The 16,213-nt window shown below is 44.1% G+C and overlaps 1 protein-coding gene across 2 annotated transcripts in view; it reads right to left on the bottom strand.

Annotated features, from left to right (window-relative positions):
• abat (4-aminobutyrate aminotransferase) overlaps nucleotides 1–16,213 on the bottom strand; it is a 174,267-nt gene that overhangs the window by 66,590 nt on the left and 91,464 nt on the right. For both annotated transcript variants that reach the window (XM_072559591.1, XM_072559592.1), the window contains exon 5: nucleotides 11,782–11,899. In XM_072559591.1, coding sequence (XP_072415692.1) covers nucleotides 11,782–11,899 — 118 coding nt within the window. The remainder of the gene's footprint in view (nucleotides 1–11,781; nucleotides 11,900–16,213) is intronic.

Below are 16,213 nucleotides of genomic sequence, written 5' to 3'. Positions count from 1 at the left end.
TGCTTCGAGGGCAGCGGCTGAGATTCTGGGCCTGCATAAAGGATCTAACAGGCAGAGCCCTTCTCACCACTAGCCAAGCCATGTCTTGGTGCTTGTTGGAAAGTTCTGGCGATGAGGCATTCTGCCAAATGGCTTTGACAGTCTGCTCAGGGAACTGCTCGATAGGATCCACTCTCTCCTTTTCCCGAAGGGTCTCAAGGACACTACGTGCTGACCACTTCCTGATGGACTTATGGTCAAAGGTGTTTTTCTTCATAAACTTCTCCACGAAGGACAGGTGATATGGAATGGTCCAACTACTCGGAGTGTTCCGCGGCAGCGAGGCCAGGCCCATCCTTCACAACACCGGGGACAGGTAGAACCTCAGTACGTAGTGACACTTGGTGTTAGCGTACCGGGGCTCCACGCACAGTTTGATGTAGCCACACACAAAGGTGGCCATCAGGGTGAGGGTGGCATTGGATGTATGTTTTCCCCCGTTGCCCAGATCTTTGTACAGCGAGTCCCTTTGGACCCGGTCCATCTTTGACCTCCATATAAACTGGAAGATGGCCCGGGTGACTGCAGCGGCACAGGTTCTGGGAATAGGCCAGACCTGTGCCACGTATAACAGCAATGACAGTGCCTCACACCTGATGACCAGGTTTTTTCCCGCTATGGAGAGCGACCGTAGCTTCCATCTGCCCAGTTTCTGCCTCACTTTGCTGATACGCTCCTCCCCAGACTTGGCGCACACTCCAGCCCCCCCGAACCAAATACCCAGCACCTTCAGGTGGTCGGTCCTGATGATGAAGGGGATTGAGGGTTGGTCGGCCCAGTTCCCGAAGAGCATGGCCTTGCTCTTGCCTCGGTTTACCTTGGCCCCCGAGGCCCGTTCGAACTGGTCACATATGCACATGAGTCTGCGCACAGACAGTGGATCTGAGCAGAAAATGGCGACATCATCCATGTACAGGGAGGCCTTAACCTGCAGGCCCCCGCTGCCAGTATTAGTCACCCCTCTCAGGCTCGCATCCTTCCTGATGGACTCGGCAAATGGCTCTATGCAGCACACAAACAAGGCAGGAGAGAGGGGGCAGCCCTGCCTGACTCCAGATCTGACTGGGAAGCTATCTGATTCCCACCCATTGATTGAGGCTGCACTGACAATGTTGGTGTACAGCAGTCTGATCGAATTGCAGATTCCCTCCCCAAAGCCCATTTTGGAGAGAACATCTCTCATATACATATGCGATATCCTGTCAAAGGCTTTCTCCTGGTCCAGGCTAATCAGGCAGGTATCCAACCCTCTGTCCTGGACATAGGCGATCGTATCCCTGAGGGGTGCGAGACTCTCAGCAATCTTCCTGCCTGGTACAGCACAGGTTTGGTCAGGGTGAATGACCAACCCCAGAGCAGATCTGACCCGGTTGGCGATTACCTTTGACAGAATTTTGTAATCCGCATTCAACAGTGAGATTGGTCTCCAATTTCTAATTTCCTCCCTCTCCCCCTTCCGCTTGTAGATGAGGGTGATGATGCCTTTCCTCATGGATTCACTCATGGTACCTGCCTGAAGCATATTGACATATACCTCCAGCAGGTCCTGGCCAATCAAGTCCCACAGAGCAGAATAGAGCTCGACCGGTAAGCCGTCGCTTCCGGGAGTTTTATTCTTTTCGAAGGACTCGAGGGCCTTGGTCAGCTCGTCCAGAGATAGTGGCTGGTCCAGTCTCTCGCGTGTTCTGTCGTCTAAGACCTCCGTGATAGAGGACAGGAAAGACTGGGAGGCCGCACTGTCAGTTGGCTTTGCATCATACAGACTGGCATAGAAGGATTTGCTGATCCTCATGACGTCAGCCTGAGATGACGTTATGGAGCCATCTTCTTCCTTCAGGCTTCAGGCTTCCTTCAGGAGCTCTCTTTGTGCACCTTCTGGAAGAAGAAACGTGAGCATGTCTCGTCCTGCTCCACCGAGCGGACCCTGGACCGGAAGATTATTTTGGAGGCCTCCGAGGCAAAGAGCGAGTCTTGCTGGCCCTTCACCTCCTTGAGGTCCTCCGTGACATCGACCCCCATCGTGTGCAGCAGGAGCAGGTTCTGCATACTTTCCTGGAGCTGGGACAGTTTTGCCCGCCTCTCTGTAGCCTCCTGAATACCGTTGAGGATGAAGAACCTCTTGATGTTCCCTTTTACTGTTTCCCACCAGTCCGCTGGGGACTCAAAGAGGGGCTTCACGGTTCTCCAACCTGCGTAGTCCCTCTTGAGCTCCTTAAAGTTTCCCGGGGTCAACAGCTTTGTGTTCAGCTTCCACATTCCCTTATCAGCCCGCTGCTCGTCCTGTAGGTGACAGTCGGTCAGAGAAGAACAGCGGCTTGGTGTCGGTGGTTCTGACTGAGAGCGTTCGGGACACAAACAGGTAATCTATCCGTCTGCCCATGACCAGATATATCTTCGCTACGCTCCATCTGCAGGGGTGCTGAAGATGTCGTGCAGCTTGGCATCTTTTACCGTGTCCATCAGGGCTCTGGACATGGCGTCCAGTTTACTGTCCCCCCCGCCAGATCGTCCATCTGCATCAATGATATAGTTGAAGTCTCCGGCCAGAATGACCGGCCTGGACGAAGCCAGCAACAGTGGAAGCTGCTGCAGGACGGCCAACCATTCGCTCTTACCCACTGGGGCGTACACATTAATCAATCAGTCTCAGGGGAGCATTCCTGTACATGACGTCGGTGACGAGGAGGCGCCTGCCCACTACCTCCTTAACCTCGGAGATGGGGAAGTTGCTCCTCACAACGGGATATCCAGGCCGGAGACGCGGCTATCGTTGTCCCCCGACCAAACTGACGGCCCACAAGCTTGAACATCTCCTGTAGCTGCTGAGGTGCGGTATCCCACACTCCTGCAGAAACAGGATGTTGACTTTAATGTTGGCCAGGAAGGCCATCGTAGAAACACATCGCGTAGCCGATTTGATGCTACGCACATTGATGCTGGCAATTTTTAACCCCATTTTAACAGTTTACAAGGTTAACAGTGTCCATTTGCTGCTGTCTTGCCCCTCTGGGGTGGCTGTGTGCATCCTCGTGGTGACGGCAAACTGCTAGACCTTCCCAGGGCTGAGGTAGCTGTCCGGCTCCACGCTGGAGCCATTTACCTGCGCTGGTGTCTTCGGGTCAGGCCCAGGGTCCGCACAGTCCAGTTCTCCATCTGACAGCGGGGCTGTCACAGGACCGCTGCTCCGAGTTACCTGGAGCTGTGGGCCGGTGGGTACCTCTTGGTTGTCACCGGGTGGGGGGAGGCCTTTACCCGTCCCCTCAGAGGGATCGTCTTTTCCTGCTTGGGCAGTGCTGCCCTCCTTTTTCTCCACGGCGCTCTGTCTCTTCCTCTGGTGACGACCCTCCTTGCGCCCGTCCTCACCGTCGGAAGAGCTGCCTGTATCCTCGTCGTGTAGGTGTCGCTTCCCCCTTCGCTGGGTGGCTTTGGGGCCCTTGAGAGGTTTCCTCTTCCTGCTTTTGACAGTAATCCAATCCTCTGCCTCCTTTGATCCCTCCTCTTCCATTTCCCGTTAATACAGAGGAGGTTTACTGGATTAATAGCTGGAACACCTGGAACGTGCTGCCAGAGGTGGTAGTGGAGGCAGATACGATAGGGGAGGTTAAGGAACTTTTAGATAAGTGCATGAATATGCAAGGAATGGAGGGATATGGAACGAGGGCAGGCAAAAGGGGTAAATTTAATTTGGCATCATGTTTAGTACAACATCGTAGGCCAAACGGCCCATTCCTATGTTTTACAGTTCTAGATTCTATGAATAGATTATGTTATGAGAAAACGTCAGACCAATAGGATTTATTCCAACTGGAGTTTAGAAAGAGAGGTGACTCTATTGAAATGTGAGATCCTGATCAGTCTTGATAAGGTGAACATGGAATGCTTGTTTTTTCTTGAGGCAGTACAGAACTGGGGGCGGGGGCAGTATTTAAAAATTAGAGGTCTCCATTTCAGAAAGGAGATGTACAGAGTATTCTATTCAAGGCTTGTGTGACTTTAGATGATGGTGACAAAGGTGTCACTGAACATCTTCAATGCAGAGGTAGATAAGATTCAGATCTCCAGTATCTGCAGTTTTATATTATTGTCGCAGAGCCTTGTTAGGTAAGGGAGTCAAAAACTATTTGATGTATATATGAATTTGGAATTCAAAATACAAACAGGGATCAGTTATGATCTTATTGAATATAACTGAAAGGATTAATCTCCTAGTTCATACGCTGGTGCTTATCCTTTAAGTGGGAATCTTGACCACCTTTTCTTCTTATGGAAAATACTGGACTACAGCTGGAGGTATAATGTTGCAACATTGCACTGCAATCTCATAGCTCTACTGTTGGATTCAACAACTGTGTTTTAACTTTGGCAAGCTAGCTTATGCAATCATTTAACTCAGCTTCACGAGTCTCTTTACTTCATCTTCAGTTAGCATGTTCCACTTTTGAGAGGGATAGCTCGAGCCTATCATTCAATGGGATCATGGCTAATATGTGATGTAAGTCCAGAAAAGAAAATCAGGCAAACCTGACAGCCTGAAGGAACTTTCACCTTGGTTGAGTAATGTTTGTGAAGCCAATAACTACCAAAGAAAAGAATCACATTTATAACTGCTTCACTTTGCCAACTAATTATGACCATGAAAAGTACAACGTTCTATATCTGTGGGAGAAATAACAGTACAGTAAGATATTCTATTTAATTTTATGCTGGATTTAGGTGTGTAGTAATTAGGAATTCAACCTGATGAAACAGAATAAGTCCACCAATGACTAAACTCCAAACTCTACACAAAGTGCATTGAAACATACAACAGCTTGTTGCATTATCTATCAAAAGGCCTGCCGTGCTTTATTATACTGGAGCTGAATACATAATATTTAATATTGCCAAATGCCTAACATTTGTCTATCAATGCTCTGTTTTCCTCTCTGTAGTCCAGCCTAATGTTAAACACTGCTCTCTCCTGTGTTTTTCTTCTGGTGCAGTGTACCATGTCCTCTCTCATTGAGTTGTGATGCGTGAGTGATTTTATTTTTATTGTCACTGCCTACTCTTTCACTGGTGACTTTTCTATTTAACAATCCATGAAACTGGAACTATTATGCTGTAAAATTTGAAAACATTTCTAGCTGATTAAAATTACATAACAAACTGGAAGCATCACCTATCAGATTCAGTTAGTCTAAGTTACATAAGAATGTTCAGCTTATAGTATCTATCCTGTCATTTTAATTTTTAAAAGAAAATGCATGAATTCAATCACCTTGAATCCTATATTCATGCACATATACTAGCAGTGGACATGTAGATAATAAGTAAATGCAAGAACCTAAGCAGATTTTCCCCATTCAACAAAATGATACTGCAACTAACTTTTACGTTCTATTCACACAGTTGAGATCATTTGGCAAGTCTGACCACCAAGGAACAATGCTGAATTCTTGGCTCAATAGCACATTACATACTGCATTTACTCACTGGGCTACTGTGGGATTTTTTTTGCTTAGTGATGCCCGGTTTGGGTTCTGCCAGTTCTACTCAGCTCCTGACCTCGTTGCATTGGTTCAAACCGCCCTTAGTTCAAACATGGGTGAAACAACTGAATTCTAGATGTGAGTTGAGAGTAACAGCCCTTGATATCAAGACTGCATTTGACTGGGTGTGGTATCAAGGAGCCCTAGCAAAACTGGAATTAATGAGTATTAGGGGGCAAACTCTCCAGTGGTTGAAGTCATACCTAGCACAGAAGAAGACTGTTGTGGTTGTTAGAGGTCAGTCATCTCATCTCCAGAACACCTCTGTTGGAGTTCTTAGGGTAGTGTCCTAGGCCCAACCATCTTCAGCTGCTTCAATGACCTTCCCTCTATCATTAGGTCAGAAGTGAGGATGTTCACTGATGATTGCATAATGTTCAGTAACATTCATAACTCTTCAGATACTGAAGCAGTCCGTGTTCAAATGCAGTAATACCTGGACAATATCCAGGCTTGGGTGGACAAGAGGAAACTAACGTTCATGCCACATGCATTGCCAGACAATGATCATCTCCATCTTCATCATTCCTGATGAAGGGCTTTTGCCCGAAACGTCGATTTCGCTGCTCGTTGGATGCTGCCTGAACTGCTGTGCTCTTCCAGCACCACTAATCCAGTATTTGGTTTTCAGCATCTGCAGTCATTGTTTTTATCTTATCTCCAATAAGAGACAATCTAACCACTGTCCCATGGTATTCAATGGTGCTACTATCACTAAACACCCTATTACCAACATTCTTGGGATTACCATTGACCAGAAACCCAAATGGAATCATCACATAAACACAATGGTGTCAAGAGCAAGTCAGAGGCTAAGAATACTGTGGCAGATAACTCATCTCCTGACTCCCAAAGCCTGTCCATCAACTCCAAGGCACAAGTGTTGGAATATTTCCCACATGCCTGGATGAGCTCTAAGAATACTCAAAAAGCTTAACACCTTCCAGGACAAAGCTGTCCGCTTGATTAGCATCACCACTGACGCTCAGTAGCACCAGTTTGTACTGTCTACAAGATTCACTGTAGAAATTCACTAACGATCCTTAGACAGCACTTTCTAAACCCATGCCCACTTCCACTGCAGGCAGCAGATACATGGGAACATCACCATTTGAAAATTCCCTTCCAAGCCACTCACCATTTTGACTTGGAAATATATTGCTGTTACTTCAAAGTCCTGGAATCCATTGCGAATGACATTGTGTGTCTTCCTACAGCATGTGGACTGTAATGGTTCAAGAAGGCATCTCACCATCACCTTCTCAAGGGCAACTACAGACAGGTAATAATTGCTCACCAGCCTGCAACACCCATGTCCCACTAGTGAATTAAAAAAAGTGTGGAGATCATTTTAAAAACAGACAACAGGTGACAGTGCGTGCAGAATTCCCTTTATCATTCCTGTATGTTGTTTGCATGTTTAAATGAAATGTTATCGATTTTATCCTGAGTGAACTAAAATGAACATTTTCATACACAGTAAAGTTACAGCAAACCTCTGGCTTCAGGACAGAAATGGAGGAGTACAGATATCTTGGTGTGGTCAAGATAAACGTCTGTCACTGGCGTTGGAGAAGATTGCAGAGATAGAGTGAGGTGAGGCAATTGGAAGGATGTGCAAACTGATGAGAATATTAAATTCAAGGAGTTGCTTATCAATCGGCATACGTTACACTTTATCCAAAGAATACACCATTCACACTCCTCAAATAACCAGGACTGAAAACAAATTGATTTGACTTTTAATTGTCAACTTGGAGCAAAGAAATCCTATTTTTAGCTTGAACCAGATGTGCGCTTTCAGTAGCAGAAATTGTTGTTTAGAGTTCCACCAGATCCATCAGATGATGATGCTGCCTGATTTGTTCAAACATCTGCTGTACACTTTGCAATTTCTGGGTGAATATCTTATCTATTGTACACTACATAGTGGCAAAAAACAGAACTATGGGATATAAAATATTTTGAGTCAAAGTTAATGTAGTCAAAGTCAAAGATTTGAATTTCAAGATCAAAATAAATATCTCTTGATTTTTACATCAGTAAAGTTACTAAATAATTTAATAATTATTTAAATTATTCAGTATGAGGCTGAGAGAGTGAATTCCAGCAGGATTCCACTCATCTGTACAAAATGGAAAATAAATCAATTCTGCATTCTATGCAGTGCTAATCAAGCAAAATTTCAGGATTGTGTAACGAAAGTCTTATGACATCGGATGGAATCTTAATTTTCGTTTGGCTCAGTAAAATTCTTGTCAGATTTGGAGGAGTGAGGCAGGATGAGTTTTCTCATCCTGTCTTACCAAACACATCAAGTTAGTTGCTGTTGCTGATCCAATGCTGCATATCACATGGTGCCTCTGATCCATCTTACTATGCACTCTTACAAGAGCTTTCCACTCATCGCACATTCATCAAGATACCAGCATTCCTTGTGGCTGCACCATCTGCAAGAGCTCGCACCTGCAGGAATGCTGGCATGTACCTTGCTCGTGGCTGGTGACTGGACAGGGGAATGTGGCCCTGAATTTCTCTGATGAGACCTGAAGGTCCTGATTGATGGGATCATGCTCAGGACAGCTGTCCTCTCCCTGTAGGACAGACAGAGGAGCATGCACCACCGCACGATGTTTGCCTGGTCAGGTATTGCCACCCAGGTCAGTACCCTGCCCAGGGTTTGGAGGGCTGAACAGCAGTGTCTCAAGAAGATCAATGACCTTTTCTCTGCTACAATGGTAAGTGCCATACTTATTTTTGTACTACCTCACATTCACTTTTTTTTTCTGCTACTACACTTGACTCCCACCAAGGCTTCTGCTCTGCCACATTCTTTGTTGCATGCAACATCTTCCCTTACTCACTTCTCTTAACCCCCAATCTTCCCACCTTAATAACCCTCTACACTGCCCTTTCACTCTCTCAAACACCATGTACAACACGACTAACAGATGTGCCACCTTCACTTGTGTAGAACCCAAAGTTTACATGATTATCACAGCATAGAATGCAGACTGATTCACTTTCCATTTTCTGCCCATAATGTCATTCTAGCAACTGACCAATTGAAGATGAACTGGTGGAAAGGTTCTAATTCAGAGTCCTTTCCCTCATGGAGAGAGGATACTTGCCCTAGCTGGAGAAGACTGGGTCTTGTGGAAGTGTATTGACATCCATGTTCCTGTCACTGAATAAGTACAGCTTGTAGTAATACTGAAATGCTGACTTTCTCCAGGTACACAGCGATCTGTCGTGGTTGCCATCTCTAACCATTGGCTGTGACACTTTCTGCCTTTTGCAGTTTCCAGTCAGTGTGCCATGGATATGAGCCAAGAGGCAACCATGTCCTTGAGGGAGACCTCCTCAGTCTTTTCAAGAGTAAGACGCCATTCAAGGCATGGAGGAACCATTGCAAGGATGAGACTCCCCACCAGTGATATCACCAAAATGTCAGTGGGCTCAATAGATGAAGGGGGTGTTGAACAGGAGACTGCTGAAAAACTCACATCGACAGTTGCACGGATGGCTGAGGGATAAACACCCCAGGCTATCAGCAATCAGACAGGAGGTACCTGCTCAGACCCTGGCAGGAGATGACCCTGTGTTCCTGGTGATGAGGAATTTCATTAACAAGCTCAGAGACAAGCAAGCCTTTATGAAAAAGTCAAAGCATGTACATGAATGTCAGCTGTGGGCCCCACAAGCCCTTCTTCTCATCTCTCCCACCTGCTGTGCCTCACTGAATTTCATGTTGAGTTTTCCAACCGCAGGTTTGGTAAGATTGCTGTTTGTGACACGTGGGGTTGTTAACAAGCAACACAGTGTCAATTGAGAACTTGTCTCTGCCTAAGGGAGAATCTCATGCAGTTTGGGCAAAGGGATCATCTTATCTGATTGTAACACAGATCTTGCCACAGACCACATTGCTTATAACATTTTCCAATCAATATTTTATTTTGGATGAAGAGAGATGGTGTTGAACTTTATTATATCTTGGATTTTTATTTAAGATTTGAATTTAATTAGTTATTTTGTTTATTTGCAGAATAATGACAGACTGAATGACACTGATGATTATGGGCAGTTACAGACTGATGGTGCTGCTTAGGTTGATAGATGAATAGTTGAAAAAAATGATCCATCAGGAATTCCAAAATTCAGAAACTGAATATGGTCTACTTTATAGAAAGTTATACTCTATAGAAAGTTAATGTTACTTGTCTGTCATGAACTGTGTGGGATATTGGTGTGAAAACAGATTTTCTTCACAAAGTTTGGACAGATTTCCATGAGAATGAGAAAAACCTCATGTTAACATTCGTATTCAACTGGTACAAAAATCCCAGGGTCTCTGTGCATCCAACCCTCCACCACCAGGACTCAGTGCAAACCCCTCATAGACTTGTGGAAAGACACAAACAATAATGTACAACAGACCCTTAATGGATTACGTTAGACTCTGCCAATGAGGAGGTTATCACTTGGCTTCAGAGGTTTGCATTCTCTAAATAAAAATGGAATTGACTCAAATGAAGAATTTGAGTGTTTTTAACCAAGTACTAAGATTGACAGAAATGGTGAGTTTGGACATATTTAAATACTCTCAGTTTTGTTAAACACATGTTTAGAAAAAAACATATTTTGCACCTGCCATAGGATTTAGTATTTGGATTCAGGCTGTCAACTCTGATCATAACTATTTCAGGAGGCTGCAGCAGTCGACTTTTCACAGCCAGTGATTAGTCTTAGCGGGATATTTGCCAGTTCAGAGCTTGTTATAAGATTTGATCATTGTTTTATTTCTCCTTTATCTTTGGCAATTACAGTAACAAGCAAGGGTATATTTAGAAATACACGATATAATCCAAATGGGGTGGGAAAGACAGGGCTGTATCCTGCTCCCAGCTGCTGTGATGGCCATTTTGTAATGTTCATGGAGTGGCTCACACTTCAGCTAGTGGTGTCAGGGCGGAAAGACCTACAACAAAAGTAGCAGAGGTGATGGCCTAGTGGTATTATCACTAGACTGTTAATGCAGAGATGCAGGAAATGTTCTGGGACCGGTGGCAGATGGTGGAATTTGAATTCAATAACAAATATGAAATTAAGAGTCTAATGATGACCATGGAATTGTTGGGGGAAATACCCATCTGGTTAACTAATGTCCTTCAGTGAGGGAAACTGCCACCCTTACCTGGTCTGGCCTATAGGTGATTCCAGACCCACAGAAATGTGGATTTCTCTTAGTTGTGCTATAGGGATGGGCAATAAATGGTCTAGTTGGTGACACCCATATCCTATACATGAATTTAAAAATGCTCCCTAGATGAAAAGTTCATCAACTCAACTTTGTTTGGTGTCCCTGGAGAGGGAGCATGCAATGATCACTGGTAAGGTAAGAGACCTTTAGAGGCTGGTGTGCACTGCAGGGACTGAAGTGCAGCATCACACTACACTGTTATTTTAATTTAGTGCATTTCTGTTTTGTTCTATAAAAGCTTCCCAGCGGTGTCCCAGCACAGCTTCATTATTAGTATTTTTGACTTCCTGTTTTAGTAAGAATCAAGAGAACTTTACTTTCAGTTTACTTTTAGTTCAACGAGTGGAAGGAGCTTTACTCTGTATCTAACACCGTGCAATTCCTGTCCAGGCAGTGTTTGATGGGTACGCTGTCAAGGGAACATTTCTTTTTAGTTTAAAAGACTAGAAGGAGATCATGGTAAGTCACTAACGGTCTACGTGAGTATTTAAAACTGAGATTAACATTAAATAGCCCACGATTTGGCTGGCAGGCAATTCTAAGTATTGTGCAAAGAAATGAAATACAAATGAGAAACACTTTAGCCCCAGAACCCTATAGCTGCCTCCTATACCAGTATAATCTACAGGCTAATTTCAATGGGTTACCAGCAGTTGTTAATCAGAAAAATCACTGTGGTTTCTCATAGTCATACTCCCTTGAGAACAATTCAGCACAATTGGTAATCTCAATCATGTTCCAAAGATAGAAGAACAGTATATGAAAGTTTCAACAGTTGGTATTGGTACATCATTGATTTAAGTCCCTGCAAATTTGCCCATTTGTAATCTCCGTGAATAATGATATTTTACCTGAAGACATTTATCTAAGAAATCAAACGAGAAACAAGTATCAGGTTTAAAAGTACCTCTTCCGTTGAATGGAGTTTCTAGTATAAAATGTAGCCCTTACCAATGGGGATTGAAGAGATCTGTGTGTACAGGTCAAGCATCCTGTTGCCATCAACGTCCACCAAGTAATTTCCCCGGCTTTCCTCGAAGTCACAAAAGAAATTCACAGCATCTATGTTCTGAAGGGGGCAAAATGGAATGGCTAGATTTAGTGCAGTTAAGAAAGGTAAAGTCCCCACTGTCCTTTCATAAATTAGTTAATCATTTTAATTTACAAAATAATTAGTAGGGAGAGAACTGGGAGTGAGTTTAACCTGAGGTTCACCACAACTCAGGTAGGAGGTGATGTTGTGAAGGCTGGACTTTCATGATGACCCCAGCTGGGTACAGGAATTGAACCCATGCTGTTGGCATTACTCAGATCAGCTCTCCAGTCAACTGAGTTAACCAACCCCTAAGTATAAAATATGGAGAGTAATGGTTTTAATGAGGCATCAAAAGGGATATCTAAGGAATGTTAGGTGTTTCTTGCAAATCATTTCAAGAGGAAGTAGAAAAATAGCACGTTACATAAAATAAAAATAACTGACAGCCATGATTCTTCTTATCTTTCTTCAGTTTCTCTCTTTCCAGGCTCGGTCAAATTTCATTTAGCCCACGAGACCCGTTACCTTCCCCCATACTTTCTCCCAACTGAATAGTTCCCAGTTAAGCAAAGTCATGATTTTAAGGTTCACTTGTTCCAAATCCCTCCATAGCCTGGTTTTTCTCTATGGCTATAATCTTCCCCCTTTCCACAATCCTCTGAGATATCTGTATTTCTCTAATTCTAGACTCTTCAACATTCCCAATTTTAACTGCTCCACCATTGGTGACCATCCTTTTAGCTGCCTGAACATTAAGAGTTGAATTTTCCTGGCCTCCAAATGTCATGGCAACGGTCAATCCATTGATAAAATATGGGAAAATCATTAAAATTAGGTTCTTGATGGTGAGTTGCTATTTTCCGATGTGGCCGAGAGAGTCTAGACAACGACAATTTGTGACATGAAAGCAGATACCCAGTGGTTCCAACTCACCACTCACACCTCTGGGTCTCCACCTTGACCAGCATTCCCTGATACCTCAAACATGGCCCAAGAACGGCAACCACTACCCCTCTCCTACCTCAGAGGTTGAAATCACACATGCACCTGCCTCATCGCACCATGACAGCACATTTCTGACTCACTTGGAATACAGTTTTGCATTTTAATGCTGCAGTTTCGAGCAAATATTGACACTTTTTACTGAATCATAGGATCAAAGAAGTGTTTTGGCACAGAGCGGCCATTCAGTCCATTGTGAGTCTTACCAGTTCTTCAAATGAGCATCATTACCTATTTCCGGTCTCCTGCCTTTTCACCTTACCATTGCATATTATTTCTATCCAAACAATTATCCAGTACCTGCAGGATAATGTCTGATTTACTTTCACCTTGGACTGCAAGTATTTGCCAAATGATCTTATGTAAAGCTGCCTTTCTTGGGTGATGCAAGGGGTGGCAGGAGGATCAAAGTTTCAGTAATCCTAATGTATTTACAATCTCTGACTACATTTGCATGCTATGGCTTATATTCATCCATTAGAATCAGTTCACTATGTTCAAATAGACACCTTCTGTAGCTCTCCTCATCACAATCCTCCATGCCACACTGCATAGAGAACTATGTTTAACTGTCACTCATATATTATGTGAATGTTTGCTGCCCACATTACTAAGAACATGTTCTGTTTCTGATATTCCTCATACACTGGATCCAGGTTCACTGGATCCATGACTTGTGGATCCAGTCACAGGGTTATCATCATTCAGGCAACATTGAAGATGCAGAGAAATTGAGGATGAACAACTATGGTAGACAGACGAGGACCAGCAGGAACTTCCAGTGGCAGCTGATCAGTCTCCAAATGAAGAAATCACAGCAGAAGGTCCTCTAGATGCCGAGGAGATACATGGGGCTCAGAGTCTCTCTGTTTCTGTTGCAGACTGAGGATGACCCAAGATATTGTCAAAGAATGTTATCATCTGCTGGATCAGGACCTTAAGGGGTAGGTGGCCATCCCACCAGAGGCCATCAAGGTAACAGCTGCACTAACTTTGTATGCAACTGGCTGCTTCAAGGATCCACTGCGTACCTGTGTGGAATCTCTCAATTAGAATACGAATCAAGGTCATTACTGATGCAATTTGCGTCAGATCACACTGTTCCATTTGTTTACCTGTGACCATGTCAATGCTGCAACTTAAACAGTGGAATTTGACAGCATTGCTGGCTGTCCCAAGGTGCAGACTGCTATAGTTTGTATAAACACTGCGTTGAGATTGTCACATCATAAGCTCCTGGCAGTGCTGAGTACTGTCACCCACAAGGAAGCATGAGTGCAGTGCTACAGAGACATATGGCTGCATAGAATGGTGTGAGATAACCTGATGGAGCTCATAGAAAGTAACACTCCACAAAGCTCCCCAAAGTTAACACTTAGCTGATTTTTGGTAAAATTCAGCCCTAAGTTCTGGAATTCCCTCCCTAAACATCTTTGCTTCTCTATCATCCCTTTTCAGTTTCAGACACACCTTGAAACTTATTTTGACCAAGGTTTCGGTCATCAATGCCAATGTCTCCTTCTGTGACTGGGTTTAGGCTGCTGTGGGAGATGAGGGAGGAAATTATAAGGGCTCTGACCCAAACTTTTAACTTCTCTCTGGTCTCAGGGAGGTGCCAGAGGACTGGAGGACAGCTACTGTAGTTCTACTGTTCAAGAAAGATGGTTGAGATAGAGCAGGGAAATCAGGGATAGTCAACATGACTGAGTCAGAAGGAATCATGCCTAACAAATCTGATTGAATTTTTCAAGGAGGTGGCAGGCATATAGATGAGGGTAGTGCAGTTGTTGCTGCTTGTGTGGATTTCAATAAAGCCTTTGACAAGGTCCCACATGGGGGATTGATAAAAAAAGGTAAAAGCACGTGGATCCAGGAGAACTTGACAAGTTATATCCAAAACTAGCTTAATGGTAGGAAACAGAGGCTGATGGTAGAATGCTGTTTGTGTTATTAATGTAATATACCACAGAGATCAGTGCTGGTTTCCAATATAAACCAAATAGAAGAAAATATCAGAGGGATAATAAGTAAATTTGTGGTAACACAAAGATTGGCCAGGTGGTTGACAGTGAGCAAGAAGGTCTTAGGTTGTAGGAGGATATAGATGGGCAGATCAGCAGCAGATAGAATAATCCTGATAAGTGCAAGGTGATGCACTTCGAAACATTTAACGTATCAAGGTAGTACTCAATGAATAGCAGGACACTAGGAAGCTCAGGAATAGTGAGATCTTGGAGTGCTTGTCCAGAGATGCCTGAAGGCAGCAGGACAGATTTGATAGGCTGGTTAAGGCGGCATACAGGACACTTGCTTTATCAATCGTGATATAGATTATAAGATCAGGAAGATGATGTTGGAGTTGTCCAAAAATCTGGTTAAGTTTAGGGCACAGCTGGAGTACTTTGTACAGTTCTGGTCACTGCACTGTTCGAGAGTGTGACGGCACTGGAAGGGGCATAGGGGAGATTCACCAGGATGTTGCCTGGGATGCAGCAGTTTAACTATGAAAAGAGACTGGATAAACTTAGATTGTTTTCTTTGGAGCAAAGAAGGCTGAGGGGCACATGGTTGAGGCGTATAAGGTTATGGGGGCATTGACAGGGTGGATGGAAAGCAACTGTTCTCCTTAATTGAACGGTCAATAACAAGGGATGTAATTTTAAGGTGAAAGATAGGAGGTTTTGCAGAAACCTTTCGTCACTCAAAGGGTGTTGGGAGTTTGGAATGCACAGTATGGGAGGGTAATTGAGGCAGGAAGTCTCACAACCTTTAAAAAGTACTGGATGGACATTGAATGTCATAACATTCAAAGCTATGGGCCAAATGCTGGAAAGTGTGACCAGAGTCATATAGGTATACAGCATAAAAACAAACCCTTTGGTCCAACTCGTCCACACTGACCAGATATCCTGTATAAATCTAGTACCATTTGCCAGCATTTGACTAATATCCCTCTAAACTCTTTCTATTCATATACCTACCTAGATGCCTTTTAAATGTTGTCTTGTACTAGCCTCCATCACTTCCTCTGGCAGTTCATTCTGTGCATGCACCACCCTATGCATGAAATCGTTGTCCCTGAGGTGTCTTTTATATTTTTCCCCTCTCCTCTTAAACATATGCCTTCTAGTTCTGGACACCCCCACCCTGGGGAAAAGACCTCGCCCATTTACCCTATCCATGCCCCTCATGATTTTATAAACGTTTATAAGGTCACCCCTCAGCCTCTGACATTCCAGAGAAGACAGCCCCAGCCTATTCAACCTCTCCTTATAGCTCAACTAGCAACTCCTCATAAACCTTTTCTGAATCCTTTCACAACTTCCTTCCTGTAGCAGGGATACC

Source organism: Chiloscyllium punctatum, chromosome 40, assembly GCF_047496795.1.
Source record: "Chiloscyllium punctatum isolate Juve2018m chromosome 40, sChiPun1.3, whole genome shotgun sequence".
NCBI classification, from domain to species: domain Eukaryota; kingdom Metazoa; phylum Chordata; class Chondrichthyes; order Orectolobiformes; family Hemiscylliidae; genus Chiloscyllium; species Chiloscyllium punctatum.
The sequence above is the reverse complement of the archived record's forward strand: the minus strand, read 5'-3'. Positions and strand labels throughout refer to the sequence as shown.